The sequence below is a fragment of the Serinus canaria genome, chromosome Z (assembly GCF_022539315.1).
Source record: "Serinus canaria isolate serCan28SL12 chromosome Z, serCan2020, whole genome shotgun sequence".
NCBI classification, from domain to species: domain Eukaryota; kingdom Metazoa; phylum Chordata; class Aves; order Passeriformes; family Fringillidae; genus Serinus; species Serinus canaria.
The window spans coordinates 1,269,728-1,290,957 of record NC_066343.1 but is presented as its reverse complement, the minus strand read 5'-3'; the positions used below and the strand labels follow the sequence as shown (position 1 = coordinate 1,290,957).

The following is a 21,230-nucleotide window of genomic DNA, read 5'->3' as shown; positions in this document are numbered from 1 at the left end:
CCCACAACTTCGAACTTCCCCCGTCCTCACTCGGCCCCGTCATGCTCTGCCTGACGCTGCCGCAGTGGGCCGGGCCCACAGCGCCCGCCCCGCCCCGCCCGTGCCGCCGCCAGCGCTTTGCGGGGGGGCAGGGGGGGGTGAGGTTCTCGGGCCCACAGCGCCGCCCGGGCCATGTCGTCGCTGGAGTGGTTCTCGCACAGGCCCCTGGGCGGCGGTATCTTTTGGATCCAGGAACGCTACTACGAGTCGGGCAACCGGGCCAACATCTGGCTGGTGCGGGGCTCGCAGCGAGACGTGGTGATTGATGCGGGGCTGGGGCTGCGCAGCCTGCCCGACTACCTGCGAGCCTCCGGGCTGCTCGCGCCGGCCGAGGGCGCCGAGCCGCGGCCGCTGCTGGCCGTGGCTACCCACGTCCACTTCGACCACTCGGGCGGGCTGCAGCACTTCGAGGAGGTGGCGGTGCACAGCGCCGAAGCGGCGGCGCTGCTCCAAGGCGACAATTACGAGGCCGTGACGTGGCTGTCGGACCGGGAGGTGGTGCGACCGCCGTGGCCCGGCTGGAGCGCACGGCAGTTCCGCGTCCCGCCCATCCGGCCCAGTCGCCTGCTGCGCGAGGGTAAGGGGGCGGCCTTGCCGCGCCGAGGGGTGCTGGGGCACAGAGCTCTGCGTATTACTGAGTCTCTTCTTTGCCGCTGAGCGCCTCTTGGTTTACCCAGCTCCTCCTGTAAAATAATTAAATCGATTAATTTTGTCACTCCTGTGGACCTAAAAGCCACTCGCAGTCAGCATGGGACCAAAAAGACTCGTACTGGGTTAAACCGTTTCTACCAGTTCTAAAAGTTTTGGCGGCTGGGGTTTTTTCCATCTAGAATGAGAATCACTCAGCAATGTTTTAGGTGACTAATTGAGTACCCCAGGTTTATCCTTAGGCTTCAAACGGTATGTCAGCAGGTCGTGTTCTGGCATCAGGTGATCTTTATTGTTTATAAGCTGGCAAAACATGGAAAGTGCAGATAACAGAACAATTATTGAAATATCTACTGAGATACAGTTTTTATTTTACAGAGTTTACGTGAATTTTACGTAAATACATTTACTGAATTTTACCTGACTTATGTAAAATGTAAAAAATCACTTGTTATTGATGTAGCATTTACAGAAGTAGCTTGTTGCAGATAAAAAATATCATTTAGTCTCTAATGAGAGACAGTGACTAGGTTTTTGGGTAACAAAACACCTAAACTGTACAATACTGTTCAGAGATGTTGAAGGGCAGGTATCAGACAGGTGACAGCTAAGGCATGGTGCTTACTGTCTTCTTGGCTTTATTGGCACATAGGTGCTGGAAAAGCAGAACTGAACTTACTGAAGGCTTCAGTAAAGATTGGATGACATTTAAATATAGTAATAGTTAAATAATTATAGTGACATTTAACTACAGTAAATCAATAGAAGTTTAAGTTGGTTTTTTTCCTCAAAAAGTAGGGAGGATTATTTAAAAAAATACTTCTGTAAAAGAGCAAGTACACTGGCTGCCAGAGTAGCATCAGAATTTCTAAGATGTTAACTGAGACATGAGACACAAGTATTGGTTCAGTGGCTGGTACAATTAAAAGGCATTCACATTTAAGCTGTCAAAAAAATGACCTAATGGTAAGAAAGTTCTATTTTTATGTCTTAATGAATGAGATTAAGAAAGTGTGTGTAGGCCTGTCTTGGTTCTCTTCCAGCAATATATGTTTTAGCCTTATGCCTTTTAGGAGTATCAGCAATGCAATTCTAAAGGAATTTTAAGGGTAAAATTATAATAAATTGTGAAATACATTCTTTGCAATCTATTGAAAAAGAACCAGCTTAGATGTTTTCTATTTGCTTCCCATTTTATATTCTCTACTGCATTACTTTTTACACTGTGCAATTTATTGGAATGTGAATATATTCCATTAATACAACCCAAGCCTGTGTTAACTGTTAGTATCATTGAAAAATACCTTTTTGCTAAGCTTATATTTCAGACGCCTCTTTGGCACTCACAAAGAAAATAAATGCCCCACTCCCATTGTTGCGATAGGTAGTATGTACAAGCTCTGCATATGAGTAGGTAGTTCTCTTTATGTCATTTATGAAACATGGCAAATGCACACAATTTCCTGTAACAAATCTGTTTGCAGGGGATGTGATCAACCTTGGAGATCGACAGCTCACTGTCATGCACATGCCTGGTCATTCACGAGGCAGTATTTGCTTGCATGACAAGGACCAGAAGATTTTGTTCAGCGGAGATGTGGTGTATGATGGATCTATGATCGATTGGCTTCCCTACAGCAGAATCAGTGACTACCTTGTAAGTTGCCAGCGCCTGATGGAGTTAGTAAACAGAGGTCATGTGGAGAAGGTACTACCTGGGCACTTTAACATATTTGGAGCAGAAAGGCTGTATCAGTTAGCTTCCGACTACATTTCCCAAGCTGGAATTTGCCACAAGATTTCTACCTGTGCTATGAGATCCATTGCAAGCATAGCGCTTCATGTTGCAAATTCAGGAATCACTTCTCAGTGACAGTCAGTTTTGTGTGATCTCTCACGTGCTGTAAAAACAAATGGGTTGTGAAAGCATCAATAACAAGCAGAAGCAGTATGTGTTAGCAAAAAGATGGCCAATTGATACAGGTGAGCTTAAAAAATTCTTCCTGTTTTTCCTACTTTATTCATATTTTTATAAAATACCCTGTAAACTAGTAGCTGTAGCCAAAGCTGTAGTTTTTTCTTTCTACTTTTTCAGAGCATGTTTTTACATGTATTGCAATATATTGTTTTATTGAAATAAATATATTGTTTTCTTTATTTATTTATTTAAATTGAAATACATTGTTTTATTTTTGTTACAACTCCAGCAGATAGATATATACTAAAATTAGAGGGTTTACATTCATGCCTGAATGAATGTAAAACCTTGAAACCTTGTTGATATAGTACTAGACTTGTAACTATTTATTACCTCCTGCTCAGGTTTTGACCTAACAGAGCTCTTGCTAAGACATAGTGTGTGCTAGGAGCAGTGCCATTAGGTCAGAGCAGGAGCAACACCGATGCAGGACTCAATGAGCAGAAAGTGATAATTCTGCAGCCATTGCCACTTGTGGGCATGGTATCTGCTGCACCTCTCACCCCTTGAAGCTTTGTACTCGTCTGGCATTTTCTTTAGAATACACAAACACATGAAAATTCTATAGACCAAACTTTCAAGCTGGAAGTCACAGATATATCAGTTTATCACAAAAGCTTTTGGTGCAGACAGACTGTTGAGGCTTTCATGTTTCCTGGTGTGATGCAAGGAACCACTGCACCAAGTGAGAGGGAGCAAGCAGAAGCACTCTCACTCACCATTGGCTAGGGAACTGTTTTGCTTGTAGGCTTGTGAGTTAGGAATTAGACAATTTGTGAACTACTGAACTAATGTGTTACATTACCTTGTACAAAATGGACTGAGATTTTGCTGGATGTGTTTAATTTTTTCTGATCAGCTTATAAAAATGTTTGGAGAGTTTGTTGTTCTGGAAAGCTGAGAGAAGGAAACTGTGACAAGCTTAAGGCATTTGTTTTTGCTAAAGGGTATTTTTACGTGATGGTGTTGTGACTTGGTTGTTAATCATCTGTGTTAGGGGAGGGACTGAGGCCTTGCCGTAGTGAAGGTTCTGCATTAAGCACCCAGTACACTTTTTATCACAAAGTGAATGTAACTCAAATTGTTTACTGTTGGCATCTGAAGTACGTGCTGTACATGGTTGTTCTGAAATGTAAAGTGTGTTGCATTGAGTTTGTTCCAAAATATATGGTGATATATTGAGAAATGCTAAACAACATTGCAATTTGCTTATGAAAATTGAATGTGTGATATTTAAAAGCTGTTGAAATTGTTAGTTTGTATAATTATTCTAACAGTTTGCATATATGTAATTTTTTTAATGGACACTGTCAGAATTTATTTTTGTACATAGATATATATATATATGTATATGTTCCTAAAAAGACTGCAAATGTTTTTCTTAAATTTTAGTGCAGTTTAACATTTCTTGTTTGGCTTTCACTTCAAGCAGGTTTTGCCCCATCATAGCCAATAGTAAGGGAGCCCAGAGGTTTGTGCTCTAAGGCATGAGGGAGAGGAAGTCAATAGCCTTCTAAATAGATGCAAATTCTTGTGGAAAAAGACCAACCTATTACAAAATTTAAAAACCAACTCTGTCTAAAAATTATAAAAGTGAGTATCTTATATAAGGCTTTTTCCTTTTCATAGATGACTGCACTCCTGCCTTTACTGTGAATATATTCTTTACTAGGATTTGTACTGATTGGTTGTTGCCTAGTTCTTCTTATAAGTGCCTATCTCCAAGCTGAAGCAAAATTGTGAGTGGGCAGGCCATGTGCAGAGATGCAGCACATGAAAGACCTGTTATCAGTCAGTTCACAGTCTCTTTTTTTTTGAGAAATCCAGGTACATCAGTGTGTGACCTCAGGAGTGTTCAGTGGGTAGGCTTATGTCGTAAAACCAAGAGGTGTTTATCTTTGCCTCAGCTGGCAGAGGAAGAAATGCAGAAACAGCCTGGGAAGCAGGCTGAAGGTATATATATCTCTAAAGCTTATACCAGTTATCTGGAGGATGCCATGGTGTCACAGGTTACCCGACAGTATTCGAATTCCTGCAAATTAGTTGACAGTGATATAACACCAATAATAATCATTCTTTTTAAACAATGCTTTTCTGAAGACTTATGAGCCCTGGTGGTAACCCTGTGCGTTAAAGCAGTCACCAAGAAATCCAGAGCCTGGATGACAAGTTGCTAAAGTTTTGCAGATGTTCACTAGAAGACTAAGATCACTTTGAATTGGCATTCTGTGTTATACTTCTATCAGTTTGTTTATTTGATCCAATATTAGAATCTCTGTAGTCAGATTTTACTCTATAGTAAATCCTGAGCTTTTATGAGAAGACTCACAGACAACGTTAGTTCAAAAGGAAAGAATAACCTCTATCCTCCATAATTTGTGTTTAATATCCTCCATAATTTGTGTTTGTCTCAATATCTCTATCAGCTAAGATCCTTAAATGGCCAGATCACTGTCAAAATGCCCTATTAAGCTATGCTTAAGTCCACTAAATATGTATCCAAAACTTTGACTTTTTTACTTTACCAAAATCTAGGGGATAATTTCCTAGCTCAGAAATGAACTTTACATGTACATAACCCAAAGTGGAGTTTGTTAGTAAACTGCTGCTATAATCCAAATGAAATTAGTTTTTTGAGGGTCATGAAATTATTTTTTGTATTACAAGAAATTCACTACTAGATAAACAATATTTAAATGATCTTAAGTTAAAAGAAAAGTTTCTGATTAATTTTGTTAAGACTTACCAAATATTAATCATAAGAGTTTGACAGTGGTCCTTTAACACTACTTGGATTAAATATTTAAAAAATGCATTGTATGTTTAAATTCTGTGTCATGTGACTGTTTAGAACTCTGTTGATTTCTTTGTAACGTCTAAATATATGTTGATGCAGTTTTCAGTAGACTGGGGAATTGATATAAAATTCAGATGGGAAGTTTTGTTCTGTATCTTTCAAGGCTGTTAAATGTTAAACAACAGACTGCACATAATTACATTTTTTTGTGTATTATCATAATAAAATATTATAATCCTATGCAGTAAAGTAATAATTTCTAGGTATTTTTCAACATAAGCACTTTTCATTCTCGATGGAGTATATTTAAAAGTTGCTAGCAGAATTATTTATGCTTCTGAGAAAGAAACTGCATTAAAAATGCTTACACATTGTACATGCCTTTTGCCTTGTAAGAGCAGACATCTGTAGCCAAAGAAAAACAAAATATTGCAGCTCTGTTAAGGAGAGCGTGAGGGAGATAACAGTGGAGGAAAAGGAGGAATTATTAATATTTAATGTTAAAATTCTAGGTCTCAGCATTCAACCAACCCTGGTCCAAGTTCCTATTTATAATTAATGCACATGTAACTTAAATCAGTAAGCAGTACCTCTTGGGTCTAAAAATTCAACCATGTATTACCTAAAATACTACTACTCCATCTAAAGTCCTTTAAAATTGAATTAGGAAGTATAGAAATGATCGAGAGGTAATGAAAAAAAACTATTCATTATGGTCTATTTTAAATTTATTTGATGTTAACTATTACACGAGGGAGCTGCTAGCCAAAAACATTTTAGCTGTATTGCACCGGGTTTTCTGGGCAGTCAGAAAGCCGTTCCGAGGTGCATCAGTAGTCCAGACACCCTGGAATGCTGCGAAGTCACATTACTAGCTTACACAGCCGCGCGTTGCTTGGCACAGTGGGAGCCTATCCCAAAGCCTGTCACGGCACGAGCAGGGTCCTTAGGGGCGCGATGCCCCTTCCTGTGCAGTGTCCGAAGGGTGGGAATGTCCCCTCGCTGTCCCGCCCGCTGACCGCGCCAGCGCCGCGCTGGGGGGACCGACGCCACCGGGTGGCCACAAGTCGAGCGAGGGCTGCATTTACCATGAAAATAACAGAATCGAATATCAAAATAGAAACTAGCGGTGTTATAAGCCTGCTCCTTGCTTTTACTGTGCTACCCAAACCCATCTTCAGCATGGTTACTCCTAACGACTCAGATTTTATTAAACCGGCTAATGTCACAATCATTTAAAAATTATTGGTTAAAAAATTATTTTAGAGCTAACTGTGCATATTCCCACATATGCCTGGGGAGGCAATGAGGCATTCAACAGAAATTAAAATTGGAAAAACAAACAATTAAAATTTTTACAAACCCAAACAAACAAACAAACAAAACAGCACCAAAAAACCACAAAAATAAAGACCAACCCCTAAAAAAAACCAAACCAAACAAAAAAAGAAAAAAAAAAAAAAAAACAAAAACCCAACAAAAAAAAAATCCAAAAAATCCCACAAACAAACCAAAAGGACCTGCCATCGAAAAGGCTCAAAAGCTTAGGCAACACTTCTGCAGTTGTGCCAGGTATTTCCCAGCAGTTTGACCCAGATGCACAAAGAATTGCATTCACAATCATTGAACTGGCAATGATACTTGGTATGTTTTTAATATGGCTTTGTATTTTTACGTATGATTTGTTCTAAGAGTGACATGAACAGAACTCTCTTGACCTGCATCTTGACCTGAATGAAATCTTGCCCAACTTCTCCTTTAAAAAATTCAGGTTTAATTTAATTACAGTTCTGATATGTGATCTGATTTTGAGCAGTTGGGATGAGTTTTATAGTCTTCTGGACACTCAAATTCTGTTTAGGACAACAGATTGGTAAGATAGTTTCAAATACTAATAAAATTAGGACTACAGAAGATTATATTTTCACTCTAAGGGAAGACAGACCTGGCAGACAGCCCCACAAATTACTTTTCAAAAGCAATAGATGAGTTTGAAAAATAAAGTAAAAGCCAGGAATAATCTTTAAATATATTTCATTATTAATTATTTTCCTTATTAAGCTTATGTATGCCTGAGGAACAGGCTATTGCTATTCTAACTTAACAACTCTATTCATAAGAGGTCGTTTTAGGACGGGTTTAGCCAACTTTGAAAATGCAAGGATTTCTAAGTCACTGCTACCACCACCATATTTTTTGATATTATTATTTGAGCCTGTCTTTTCTCTTTGGAATTCTTTGCATCTCCATTTCACATGCAGTATAAGCACTGCTGCTAACTTAAATCAAAAAGAGTGGAACTTTGGTTTCTGGAGCAACTTTTTAGCTTATAAATTTAGAAGTAGAGACTTGAATGTGGATCTCCAGTTCCCAGAAGCACACCCAGACTATCAGTATCAGCTATTTGTCTCTGCTTGACACAGAGCAGCCAGGGAATGAGTGCACCACAAGAGAGGGCAACTTGGAAGTGAAGCGCAGTCACAACACAGGCAGGGATTGTGACCTCCCTGCAGAGTAACTTGATCTGTCAGCAGCCCAGTGACTGCAGACAATGGCAAGGTAATCACTCAAGTCCATGGCCAGGCACGAAGTCTGGTAAATATGTTATTAGGAGCAGCACACAGTACAAGAACAGGAATAACCCCTGTTCAGCTCAGGCAAGAACCAAGGGCCCCTATGCTGAGACCCAGGATCAACAGGCATAGGAGGTGAGCGAGGAGATGAATCAGCACAATTTGGAGCTCTTGGTGGGGGGGCTCCTGGTGCTACTTTCCCAAACTTCACTCACCATTTGGTTAAGGCTTCATTTTCTCTGGACAAATAAATGTGTTCTATGAAACACACACACACACACAAAAAATGTATCTGTGGTTATATTTGCACCACAGTACAGGCTGAGGGCCAAACCTGCCAGAAATTTATGCTTTTAGTTGCAAAGCTACCATCTGTGAGTAGGGGTCAATTACAAACCTCTTGCTTCTGCCTATTTGATCTGTGGACCAGGCATAATATGAATAGACAGCAAAATAAGTTTCATCTGTGCTTGACTTTGTTCAGGAAAAATGTATCTTGAGCAAGCCAAATTCTGCATATTCAACTCTCTGTACTCAGTGTAGACACATTGATAGTTTATTACTGGAAACAGAGGTGCAAAACATCTCCGAGACATACTGTTAGGACTGAAACACCCGAAGGAATTTTTCATTTTCTAAGATTTTTCAGTCTATCTAGTCAGGCTGCATAATATAGAATTAGCAAGGATCTGAATATCATCATGGTCCAGTTAGTAACACTATGTTGTCCAAGCTAGTTATGAAACAGCCCTTGTTTATGAAGCAAGGCAAAGTGACAATTACTTTGTTGCAGAACAGAGCACTGAGGCAGCACTTTTCACAAATCTGAGTTTTCTCACCAGTGATAGGAGCATTTTCTCCACACAGACATGTAATGTAGATTCACTGACTGTTTTGCAAGACACAAAAATATTAGTGTCAGTGATAACTGGAACTATACATTAAGGTCTTCAGTCTCCACACAGTACATACTGCTTTCAATCAAATTTTTAGTAAGGCAAAATCTGTACAAGTGCCAGAAATGCTTCTATAAATGCGACTGTTGTGTGCTCCTCCACAGCCCTCTGTACCTCCAACACTCGGAGTGAGCACTAGTGACCAGGCCCTGAGGCCACAGGGAGTTCTTCTGGCACAGCCAACATACATCCAGGCTACAGCAAGGCCAATAGAAGTGTTGACCACAAAAATCAGATTTGCTACCCCGTGTGCAATAAGCCAATAATTACACACTTAAGGGAGACATGGATTATTTATTTCAGAGTTGCACAAGCCTGGATACTGCGTGGTATTCCATGAATCAAGCACGCCAATTATCAAAATGCTTTAGTATTTACACATTTTAGCAAAAAAATGCATTAAAGTTCATGGGCTTCAGGTTACATAGTTCTCTTATTAATTGTAATTCTATCTTCTGTTGTTAATTATTTTCTTACTTCTCATGCTGATTCCTTGCCCAGTCCTTGAGTGAGTGGGCAGCTTGGTAAGTGGTCTGCTGGAACTGGAGCTGATTCAGCACAGTTGCTGAGTTGCCTTTAGTAATTTCTTCCGTATGTTGGGGGTTCTGCCAAATGTCCTTGTGGCCAAGAAATTCTGAATTGTTTGTATGACATCACTGAAACATGTCGTGCCCTAGACCTTGACAAGGAAATTCCAACAAAAGATTTTTCTTTCTAACCCCTGGACATCACTTTAAGCTTGCTTTGTAGCGTCTATCTGTTTCAAGGATTAAATCTCCTTTCGTGCCGATTAGGCTTGAAAAATCAAGATCAAACATCAAGAAACATCCTTCCTTAGGAAAACTTTGTTTTGTTGCCCGTTTCGCAGCAGAAACGGCTCAGCCAGGAACCATCGCCAGCTCAGAGTAAGGACCGCCCCTTCCGCCCTGAGTAGCAGGATTTCAGCCAATAGCAGAGCGCCTAGGGCTCGCAGGCGGGAGTTTATCGACCCCAGGCCAATCAGATATAGGTACTTGGTGGGGGCGTGGCTTTAGCGGCGTCGTCAAGGGCAGTAGCGCGGCGTCGCCGGGGATCGGACGCGGACGGGCCGTGCGGAGGGGAGCGGGCGCGTTAGCCGGACCCGGCTGCCCGGCAGCGGCACGATGAGCCTGGCCCTCAGGTCGGTACGAGCACAGCGCTTTCCTGCTTCCCCGCTCGGGAGCGCGGGTGGGGGTCTGTCAGGACCGCGTCGCCCCCGTTCGGGAGATGTTGGCGGAACGCGGGGCGCGTCAGGCCGTGGCGGGGCCTGGGTCATCCCCGGCCTCCAGCCGGTCACATCTGATCCCTTTGGCGCGGCCGGGGGCGGATCAGGCCCGGCCCTGCCGGAAGAGGGAAGGGTCCGGTGCGTCTGACCTTGGGAGGTTCGCTTCTGGGTTGTGATGTGCTTTCAAAAGGCCTGTGAATAGGCATGAAGTTAAACTACTCGGCTTTGTTTTGTTTATAAATTCTGATTTAGTAGGTATTGCATAAAGGAGCCTGGCTTGTTCATCCCAGTACCTGGCAAATTCTGTCTTCAAGTGTAATTAATACGCTTACATGGCAACTGTTGTCCTTAATTTTCAAGTCTAAGAACTTCATGCTTAGTATGGTTAAGTAGTTGCAAAAGTGGCACTGAACTGCTTGTATTTGAGTACTGCTTTTTCTTTTGATAAATTATTTTATGCTAAGCAGTAAATGAACACTTAAGTACCCAGACTGCTCTTTTAGAAGAGTTCAGTGTTAATCTGCTTTCAGATTTATAAATGGATTTCTTCATCGTAGCTCACAGAATCTGGGCTCCCTAGATCTGAACTACTCTCCCAGTCCTAATCACATAGCCAAGTGAGTTATTTTAGTCCTTCCAAGAGCTGTAGTAATCCAGAGCCTGTGTGAAATCATACTGTTTCAATTGGTCTTTTAAGGACATCTTACTCTTTGAGGATATTGTTGTTTGAAGCAGGCTCAGCTTCTGCAGCTTGCACTTTTCTTGTCTGTATTTGGGATTTTTGCTTCAGTGGTTGTTGAAAGCTAACTCTAGATAAGTGTTTAAGCTTAGGATTTGATTAAAATTAGCAAATTGTCAACAAAGAAGGGCATAAAGTAGCTTATTAGAGGGATTTTAGAAGGTTAATCTTGTAGTTTTCTGATCAGTAATCATTATGCATTCTGCAGTAGGTGATACAGCACTCATTCTGCCTCCAGTGCAAAAGGACAAATGAGAATAAAAAGCCTATTCCTGAGAGTATAGCATAAACTATACAATAATTTAGGTTAGGAAGAACTTATGGAAGTCATTTTGTTTAGCTTCCTGATCACAGCAGCTTCTACATAAAGCTGGCTCAGGATGCTAAGCACCTGTTATAATTTCTGATGACGGACACTCCCTCCTGGTGGAACTGTTCTAGCATGTCACCACATGCACTGGGAAAATGTTTTCCATTAGATCCAGCTGCATTTTTTTCCCTTAAAATTTGTAGTTATTGTCTCTTGTCTTTTTACTATGCTCCTCTGAAAATGTAAGCTTATTCCTAGACTAGCCAAAGAAAAGGGGGCTGTCTTTGAGTAAGATTTGCTGATTTGGAGGGCTTGTCTCTTTTGTATGTACCAAAACAGACCAAAATATCTTCAAAACAGTGTGTATGTGTGGGATCTAAAGGATCAAAAAAAAAAAAAAAATCCTGCAAGTACTATTTATCTAAGAACTGTTACAGGCAACAAAGCTGATTTGTAGCACCTAATGCTAGCTTAAGTAGCCAGATTGTTTGGCCTAGTTTGGCTTCCACTGGCCTATCAGTCCCCAGATTTAATTTTTTTAAGCTACAGTGTGGAAACTAACTGTTTTCATGAGCTGTATAATTTCAACTGATAATCTAGTTTGTAGCCTCAAGAAGCCTTTTTAACTGGTAAGTTTTCTATTTTTGGGGTTTTTTTGGTTGTTGTTGTTGTTCCTGATTATTAACAAAAATACCTGTGCTGGTTTTATTTTGGTTGGGAGACTGAAGGTGTCATTCAGATTTCACGAGGTAATTGTCTATTTCTAATGTTATTTTAAACTGGGAATACAAGCTGGGAAAATATTGACTAGGTAAGGTAATGATTCCTAAAATTATGGTGAGTTTCTTATTGGTGGAAAAGGTTATCTACAGTGGCAGATTCCCAGTAGCAATCTGTTACACTATGTTTCCTTTCCTTTATATAGGAATGAGCTCTCAGTAGAGAAAACTAAAAAGAAGAAAAGAAGAGAACTGACTGAGGAACAGAAGCAAGAAATTAAAGATGCCTTTGAATTGTTTGATACAGACAAGGATAGAGCAATAAATTATCATGAATTAAAGGTAGACGTTTCCTTTCATTTAAGCAATTTTATAGCAGATAATATATCTGTTTCATAGTGAATTCTTAGATGCTGACTGTATCTTTAAAAACTTCCTTAAAGATGTGTTGCTGGGTTAAAGGAGCAAAGGAGAGAAAAAACCGAAAAATAGGAAATATTTTGTTGGTCTTTTCTTCCCACTTTGTATACTTCATGAGTAACAGAATTGCTATAGCATTCTAAATAACCCTGGTATAATTACAGACCAGGGACAAGCTTGGACAGATGCAAAAATTGTCCAAGGATAAGCTCGGACAGAGGGAAAAACTCTTGAAAAACTGTTCGATTATTTTTAAAGACACTGTATAACTTAAAGCTTGGTGTTGGTTTCAGATATGTAAGTAAAAGATGTAAATCAAATTTGTAAAGCTGTTGACTACCAGCCAGAGCTTACCTGTATTTTTCAAAAGAAAGCCTATGATTTGTAGGAATAAGGTGTGCTTTTTGAGGGAGGCTCAGTGGTTGCCCTTCCCAAAGAAGTATGCTCCTAATGATAGCTATTAGCAGATGGAGTTTAGGATGTCTTTCTAGGTAAGGCCTGCCACAGAAAGTCTGCAGAGTAGTAAATAGGGTTCACTAAACTTGCCTTAAATCTTTTATGCATTTTTATTCTAATTAAGACATCAAGAACAAAAAGTAGCTTTGGAGATGCCAGTGTTTCAGTCACGTGTAGAGTGAGATTTTTTTTTTTAAAGAATGCCTACTTCTGTGTATTGGCTCTATAGTGTGGATTTACCAAGTAATTTGAAGAAGGAAAAAAGTCTTTTTCATACTTAATTTGCTGCTACAGGAGTGTGTTAGGTAGAACAATTCCCTTCTCTCTATTCAGAGTTCACTTCTTTTATCTTTGGTGGAAGTCACTGTGACTAGGGTTGTGCTGGGCACTCTCTTGGTTATGGTTATGCTTTTTCTGGTTATGGTATGCTTTGAATTCCCAGCTGTCAAGATTATTTGAAAAGCTCTTTCTTAATTGTCTAATCAAATATTGTCACCCTGAAGCTTAAACTGTGAAAGAGCAGAAACACATAAAGAAAAAAACTACTTGTTTCCTTCTCTACAAATCAGCATATAGCATCAATTTTTGAATAATTACTTCAGTGGTTTTCCATGTGTGGTTAGCCTGTATTCATCAGTTTGGAGGAAGTTAGGGTGCTGTGTGGTGAGCTATTGCCTTCTAAGGTGAAATAGGAAACTAAATTGGAATTCCGCACTAATGGAAAAGTAAATGTAGGTTGGCTTCTGTGCCTGACTAGAAAAGCAGTTAAAAGTCTTGTAAGACTTGTAAATCCATGAACATACACTTGCATGCAATTTGTAGAATGATTTTTGATTTTCTCTTAAGAAGATAAGATTTTGAAACGGTTTTGGAAATGAGGAATAAATTTACTTGTCCTGAGATGCATTTGGTCCAGTCTGTAAAATCCCTGAAAATGCAAAGGTTTGGGTTTTTTTTCCTCACTGTAACTGGATGTTCTATTTCCTAATAATAGTTCTAAATGGTTTTAATATCCCAAGCTCCCTTCCTTTTATTTATTTATTTATTATTGTTACTAAACCATTGATATTCTCTTTCTCTCTTGGCAAGAAGGTAGTTACTGAAATTAAAAGGAAAATCTGTTAAATCTTTATTTTGATCCTTATCTTATGATTGCACTTCCATTTTATTCCAAAAGGTGGCAATGAGAGCCTTGGGTTTTGATGTGAAAAAAGCTGATGTCCTGAAAATACTTAAAGATTATGATCGAGAATCAACAGGCAAGATCACTTTTGAAGATTTTAATGAAGTTGGTATGTGTTTGATTGTGCTTCTACCTCTAGAGATATTTAGTCTATAATACTGAGTACAGTTTCAAAGCTGTACTTTGTGGACTTCTTCAATTATTTAAGAAATAGAAGTGGGAGATTTCATTTAAAATTTTTCTTAATATAGGTGAATAGTAAAGGAAAATCAGTATTTGTTTTCTGAATTCCTAGTTTGTTATGTAGAGATGAATGATAGCTACAGTATAAAAGGAAATAGGGTATCAATTTCTTCCAATCTCTTTCAAGCTTACACAGAGGAATGAATGCAAGTTTAAACTGTAGATGTTCTTGTCTTGTTCATGAATCTCTGTGACATTCTTCTTCCTGCTGTGGAAAAGGTATTTGGCGTTGAGTTTCATGGGAAGGCATGCATTCACAGACAAGCAGACTACAGACTTCATATATAAAAAAGATTAGAGAAATTGAAGTAGATTTTAAATATTGTACTACAAGAATTTTCAACTGTTGATAGAACCAGTAGCACTAGTTGTGTCTTTCACCTGAAATTTGTGTCTTGGGAAATTTTATGTACTTTGAATTTGTAGTGATCTGCATAATTTTAAGACTTGATGTTTCTTTGAAGCTTTTAGGGGATTTTTGGTATGCATAATTTATGCTTTTGCATACAATTTATGTTTCCCAAAAGCAATCTGTGTGGGTTTATATTTCTAGCTTATTATGTCCATTATAGTTCATTATTCTCATGCTAGTCCATTTCTTCAAGATATTTTATTTCTGTAGATTTTATGGAACAAAACACCCAAACCCCCAGTACTTGCTCTTGGCTACAAATAGCAATCATCTTAATGTATCAAAAGAATTAGTGATTGAAATGTGACGTTTGATTGTTTTACAGATTAGTACTGGACGAAATGTCTTGTTAATGACAGGTAATATTTTTATAGCTATATTCCAAGTTAGAGAACATTATTTTTGGTTCTTTTCTGATTTATAAAGTCTGTGTGAAAGTATTGGGAAGAAAATGAGTGTACTGATTTGATAGTAATACTAGCCTTAAAATTATATATTACATTATGTATTACATTATGTAATAATATATAAAATGAATGTACTGTAATTACCATGTAATTACTTTTTAAATTCCTGGTGCCCAGTCATGTTCATTGTTTTCTTGTTCTGTCCTGGCTGTCAATATCGACAGTGATTAAGTGCTCCAAGAAGCCAAGAAATTCTTGTAGAAAGCACAGTATATACTTAGAAGGGGAACCTGTTGGAAAACTTGAGTTGAAGTAGTGTACTGCTGTGGTGCCATATGACCTTGACACAGAATTAAATATGATACCACTTCTAACAGAAAGACTGGGGAGTTAGATAAAAAAAGTTATTGAGACATTAACTGTGAAGAACTACTGAATATAGGTAAGCAATTCTTGAGCCACCAATTTCTCTTAATTTACTGTTCAACTGAAATACATAAAGATGGAGTTATATTTTGTCTTCTATAGTTTTGTATTTAGAGACATTTTATTATTTTTCAGTTGTCTTTTTGTCACCAAAGGTAGCATGTTTCAAATTCTGCAATACTGTCATGCAGCACTGTTGTTTTAAAAGAAAATATTTAAATTCAGAGTAAATCTGCAGATATATCAACTTGATTCCTGTAGTTGGCTTGTATGAGCATGAAAAATTCTGTCGAGTTAGCTAAGCCCGAGCAGACATTCCATCTGCACTTAGTAGCAGATGGTAAAGGGTTCTTTCTGTGCAAACAGCATTGATGTGATTTTAATGGCTTGATAATACAAGACTAACCCTGCAATACAAGACTGGCAGGTCCAAAGACATGGAGATACGTTATTGTTGGTTGATCTGAAGCAATTACTAGAGAAATATTTCATGAGGCAAGTTGTCCTTTCTGTTGTGGAAACTGATAAATGGTTATCTTGAAAAGAATAATAACGATTGAAGAATTCTTTCAGAATAAACATCTTGTAACTCAGACAGCATCCTTTTCATAACCCCTGTGCTTAGTCTTTTTTTGTTTTCAGGTCTGGGGGACTGGGATGTGACCAGTTGGTTGGTTATGGGGGCTTTTTGTGTTAGTGTGGTTTTATTTTTAAAAGGGAGGCTCCGTGTGGATGTTTTTCTTCACTTATTGTTTCCCAGCTCAAAATTCTATCCTGATGAAAACATGTAAAGTAAAAAAATTCACACCTTCATCTAAAAGAGCTGATGGTGTTTTTTCTGAAAATTTGGAATTTTGAAAGAGAGGCATCTTGTGTATACTTTAAGTTCCTATTGGAAAATGTGTGGAAAGTCTGAACTGCCTTGCAGCTTTCTACTGCAACAGGTACATCCCAAAGAGCAGCTCAGCTTGGGAAAACAGAGGTGAGAAAGAGAGGTCAGACAACAGCCAAAAAAATTTGCACATTGAATTCTGTGGAAATGTGAGAACAGGTGAAATCAGACATATGTTCTTTATATTGTCCTAGTTTGCAAAGGTCATTCTGCATTTACCTTTTAAAATTTTTTAGTCTAACTTAAGTATCCTTTTTGCAGTGACAGATTGGATACTGGACAGAGACCCTCAAGAAGAAATACTCAAGGCATTCAAATTGTTTGATGATGATGACTCTGGTAAAATAAGTCTGAGAAACCTGCGCCGGGTTGCTAGAGAATTGGGTGAAAATATGTCTGATGAAGAACTTCGGGCTATGATTGAAGAATTTGATAAGGATGGAGATGGAGAAAGTATGTGTTGGCAAATATAACACCACATCATCTTGTTCTTAATTTTGTTCTATTCTTAGCTGTTATTTTGTTGTGAAAATGTCCTCTTTCATTTCCTTCTAGATTACTTTCATCTTAAGCATAATTTAGCTTATAAAAAAGCAGACAATTGGTTTTGACAGCTACTACACCTGGAGTTTAAGAATCTAATTGATTCACCACCAACTCTTAGTCAGCCACTGTCTATTAAAAGATGGATAAAAGTGTAGTTGAAGGTGGAAGTAAGAGAGATTCTGTGTACCTACATTACATTTTTATTTCCTTATTAATCAGTAAAAGCAGTAAAGTGCTGAGAGGAAGTTTTTTGGTCACTTACTCAATATATTTTAAGTGGCAGTGTGTTGTCATTTCAGCATTGGATATGGAGCATTAAGCTAATAAATGATGTTGGAAGTAGACTGAGTCTGTGTAGGATCAGCTTGCATGGCTCCTCAACATTCTTCTGAGCCTTGGAGTGCTGTAAAGCATAGTGTGAAAAATGGCTCTGCAACTGACAAGGTCCATACAGAGTAGGCTGCAGAAGGGACTTACTAGGTAGATAAAGAATGAATAAGAAAATGAAGTTTGATACTGCTCTTGTTAAATCATTGTCAACACTGAAACTTAAGAGTTTTTCATTATCCTCAAAAAACCCTTATTATTACATTAGAAACCTTAATACCTGAATTTTGAGGATCACTCGCTTAGGACCTTGCACATAAAGAATGTATCAGTCCATCAAAGCACCATTCTTACAGGGTGTTGACTCATATCTTAGATTTCACTAGCAGGTCATCAATTTTTCCTGTGACAATGATATTAATGCTTGTGAGCATATGTTTGGCTTAAAATGCACACGTACTAGTGGAAAAAATTTTGTTGTCAGCCTTTTGACAGATAGTCTTCTATGCTATTCAATATAGGTGTTATTTTTGGAAGTCATAGCTGTGGAGGTGAGTGAAATTAGAATTCTTTGTGCAAATATGTTTTGTCATGCATTGATTTCCTGGAGCTGCCAAATGAGATGTGGATGAATGTGGATCAATGTTCTTTTGTCACATTGCTATTTGGGTACTACATATGGAACATATAGCATTAGTTCCTTTCAGGAGGGTTATTGAGTCATTATTTTGTGTCAGTGCTACATTTTTTTAAATCAAGTTGATCAGCTGTGACTAAGTGGCTCAGTTTCCTCTTATTCAATCATCCATTCATTGTCTTTGATAGAGCAAGCAGAAGATTGAATGTGGAAGAGTGACAACATAATGTTTGCGTTTTGTGCTGTTTATCCTCAAAGTTCTGTGTGATTTTGTTCTTTAAAAAAAACTGAGGCTGTTCCTAGCTTTTAAGATTCATTTTGAGAAAGTTAATTATTCTGTGAATCACCATTTCATTTGTCTTCAAACACCTGGCAAATGCGGTAAAATCCTGCTGTCATCTAATTCTCCTTTTCCTGCTCTCCAAAAAAAATTTTCAAACTGTTAATTGTTAGCATTTTTTATTGATATATCAAATACAGGAATAATACCGCTTTAGGTTTAAACCCTGTATTACATTTGAGAGATTGTTTTGCTCACAGTGAAATAAGGTATCTTGTATGGTACTCAGGTTACATGAACCCTTATGTTCCCAGCAAAACCACTGAGCTCTACTGGTACAGTACTACACAGATTTCTGTAAAAGAAAGTATATTTGACATATTTTTGTCTCCCTTAAATACATAAATAATCTTGCGTTGATAGTCCTGGGTTTAATAATTACTTCTGGTTTTGAGCACAACTGGCTTGAAAAACTCCTTGGTGTCAGTTCATGCAATTTTGATCATCTTGTGTGAATGCAACTGTAGGAAACACTATTCAGTCTCATGTCTCGTATTTTTGGCACAACAGTAAGACATGTACCCAAATCCACCACTGAAAAAATACGCACCTTTAACACTCAAGATTCTAAGTCAATGTTCTCTTTCTATTAGCTGTGATTCTAGTTGTTCTTTTAGTATGACTTATGTCAAGGAGTTGAGGGAAGTGTGATACCATGAAAAACGGTGCTTCTGCTTTCATGGTGCTTAACTCATGAACAGATCCTATATCTGAAGGAGACTAACTGGGATTACTTTGGTTACTGGGAATTGTAACTACATTGCTTTTTGAAGTTTCTTTGAAAGTTCCAAAATTTGTTTGTCATTATAGTGTTGTATTTCCAGTTTGCAGCGTGATTTCAAGGATGTTGTAAACCAGAGAATATTTTTGAAACGATGTTTGAATTTGTGTTATTGCTATGTTGTTACTGTGATAAAGCTGCTTTTAAAGTAATACAGTATTTTTGTCTTAGAACTAGATGTAGCTATGTGATGGATTGATATTTCAGAGCATAGGGCCTTAAGCTAGAATAAATATTCTTGTTTCCTACTTTTTTACATACAGCAGGACATATTTAGGTTTTTTGATTTTTTTTTATTCTTTAACAGAGTTGAATTTCTTTAATATTTTTCTAGCTGTGAATGCAGTTTCTTCTTTTTGTTTAGAAATAGCTTGGGCATGTTGATTGGGATGGATAATTGTCAGGGCTTTGCATGTGTCTTGTCTTTTCCATGCCGCCATCTTACTCTAATCATTCCCCAGTGCAGTCATTAGTTGCAGAGTGAACATGTTCACTGGTTCACTCTTTTACAGGGGCTATATTTTAACGTATGAGTAAGGTCAGCACCTCAGGTATAACTGCAGCAAAATTATTAATGAACACTAATTAATGCATTATTATGACTTCTTCAAGTGCATTTGTGTAAAATTTCTGTTACTTATAAATGAAGAATGAAGAAAGTTCAAATGGGGAAAGGCTCATCAAATTTCCATTTTAAATCTAGCTAATTTATGTAATAATTGCTAAACAACCTTAAAATTTGTTTTGTATTTGTCAAGTGTTATAGAATGGGGAGACAGGAATAGTGTTTGATCTGTGGTAAATTGGATGTAAATGTTTTGAATTATGATTTTAAGAATAAAACTGAATTCAGTCATAACTAACTAAGGTATTGTTGCTAGAAAAGTCCTTCCTTAATAAAATTCAGGTACCATTTTTAACGTTTTTATAGACCTTTAAAATAATACTATTTTGCATAGCCATCTTATATATGGTTCTTGGGGATTTTTTTCCTATAATATTTCACTTTTAGAGTATTTTTTTAGTTTTATAATTAGAAATAATATAAGTGATTATAAGTGAGCTAGATTCTGGGTATAGTATTCCACATAATAAAGCTTGTATTTTGATTTCATGTTACATGAAAAAACCTGTGCAAAACCCTTGTTCTAGAAGCAAATTGTAAACACTTATAGTAATGGATCAGATGCAACAAATACTAACAAAGAAGCCTTTAAGTAAAGTACAGATATGCATTATTTTATTTTAAGGTTTATTGCTGTTTGCTGTTTGTCTAATGATTTTCTTTTTTTTTCTTTCTTTTTTTTTTTTTTTTTTTTTGCAGTCAATCAAGAAGAATTTATTGCTATTATGACTGGAGATATTTAGCATTAGAAGAAAAGAAATTAACTGACCACAAAAGGGAGAAGTTGTTGGCAGCTTCCATTACAATGTTTTGTACTTTCATTTATTTTGGTAGCTGGAGTGATGCAGAAAGTTAGTTGTCACAGGACCAAAATAAAAACGGGTTATATGCACTGATAATTCAGTACTTTGTATCATTAAATATTATTATTAGGATAATTGATGTAATATTTTAGAACAGGTAAGTAATGCTGCATTTCGGAATGTTTGAGTAACTTTGTAAAATAGCCTTGTCTCAGATTTCTAAATTGTATCATATGCGAACCTTTTGAGGTTCTTGACTTTGTGTTAGCATTAGTTGTGGCCTTAGTTTTGATACATAAGCTTGGAAAGACTTCCATTTTAATAAAACATTCTTTACTACTACTTGAAAGTGTTATTATTCTTGTTCAATCTGAGCTGAACTAGAAGGGACAATAAATCAGAGAATTTTTTTTTCTTTTTTCATTTATAAGCTTTTACTTCTGTTCTTTTAGATGAACTGCAACATTAAATGGGTAAGCATATGCATCTTCAAAGATGCCATTTATTAACTCTGTTACCCCTGTTTGATAAGTGACACACAACTATGTATGATTTCAAAACATTCTTAAATCACTCAGATGTCAGCCAGCAGTTCTCTCTCCAGTATCCACAGTTCTGATAGTTGTGGAGACAATGACAGTGGCCAACTTCCTGCAAGCCAAGTAGTATGCTTTAGAATTTAATAGCAAAAACCCCACTTGAAATAAAAAATGGATTTCAAAAATCCATT

The 21,230-nt window shown here is 37.8% G+C and overlaps 2 protein-coding genes across 2 annotated transcripts; both read left to right on the top strand.

Annotated features, from left to right (window-relative positions):
• The first annotated feature begins 89 nt into the window (after positions 1 to 89).
• On the top strand, positions 90 to 5,702 carry MBLAC2 (metallo-beta-lactamase domain containing 2). Its single transcript, XM_018920511.3, has 2 exons — positions 90 to 616; positions 2,172 to 5,702. Exons 1-2 carry the CDS (start codon positions 172 to 174, stop codon positions 2,558 to 2,560), a joined length of 834 nt encoding a protein of 277 aa, XP_018776056.3. The 5' UTR covers positions 90 to 171; the 3' UTR covers positions 2,561 to 5,702.
• Positions 5,703 to 9,993: 4,291 nt separating this feature from the next.
• On the top strand, positions 9,994 to 20,842 carry CETN3 (centrin 3). The gene is made up of 5 exons (XM_050987181.1): positions 9,994 to 10,150; positions 12,209 to 12,344; positions 14,056 to 14,170; positions 16,703 to 16,894; positions 20,397 to 20,842. Exons 1-5 carry the CDS (start codon positions 10,134 to 10,136, stop codon positions 20,438 to 20,440), a joined length of 504 nt encoding a protein of 167 aa, XP_050843138.1. The 5' UTR covers positions 9,994 to 10,133; the 3' UTR covers positions 20,441 to 20,842.
• Positions 20,843 to 21,230: the final 388 nt, after the last annotated feature.

Excerpts from the sequence above, each read along its gene's own strand:
- MBLAC2 (XM_018920511.3), top strand. The coding sequence starts at position 172 with ATGTCGTCGCTGGAGTGGTTCTCGCACAGGCCCCTGGGCGGCGGTATC. Across the intron at positions 617-2,171 it reads CAGTCGCCTGCTGCGCGAGG|GGGATGTGATCAACCTTGGA; the intron begins GTAAGGGGGCGG and ends ATCTGTTTGCAG.
- CETN3 (XM_050987181.1), top strand. Across the intron at positions 14,171-16,702 it reads TGAAGATTTTAATGAAGTTG|TGACAGATTGGATACTGGAC; the intron begins GTATGTGTTTGA and ends TCCTTTTTGCAG. Across the intron at positions 16,895-20,396 it reads TAAGGATGGAGATGGAGAAA|TCAATCAAGAAGAATTTATT; the intron begins GTATGTGTTGGC and ends TTTTTTTTGCAG.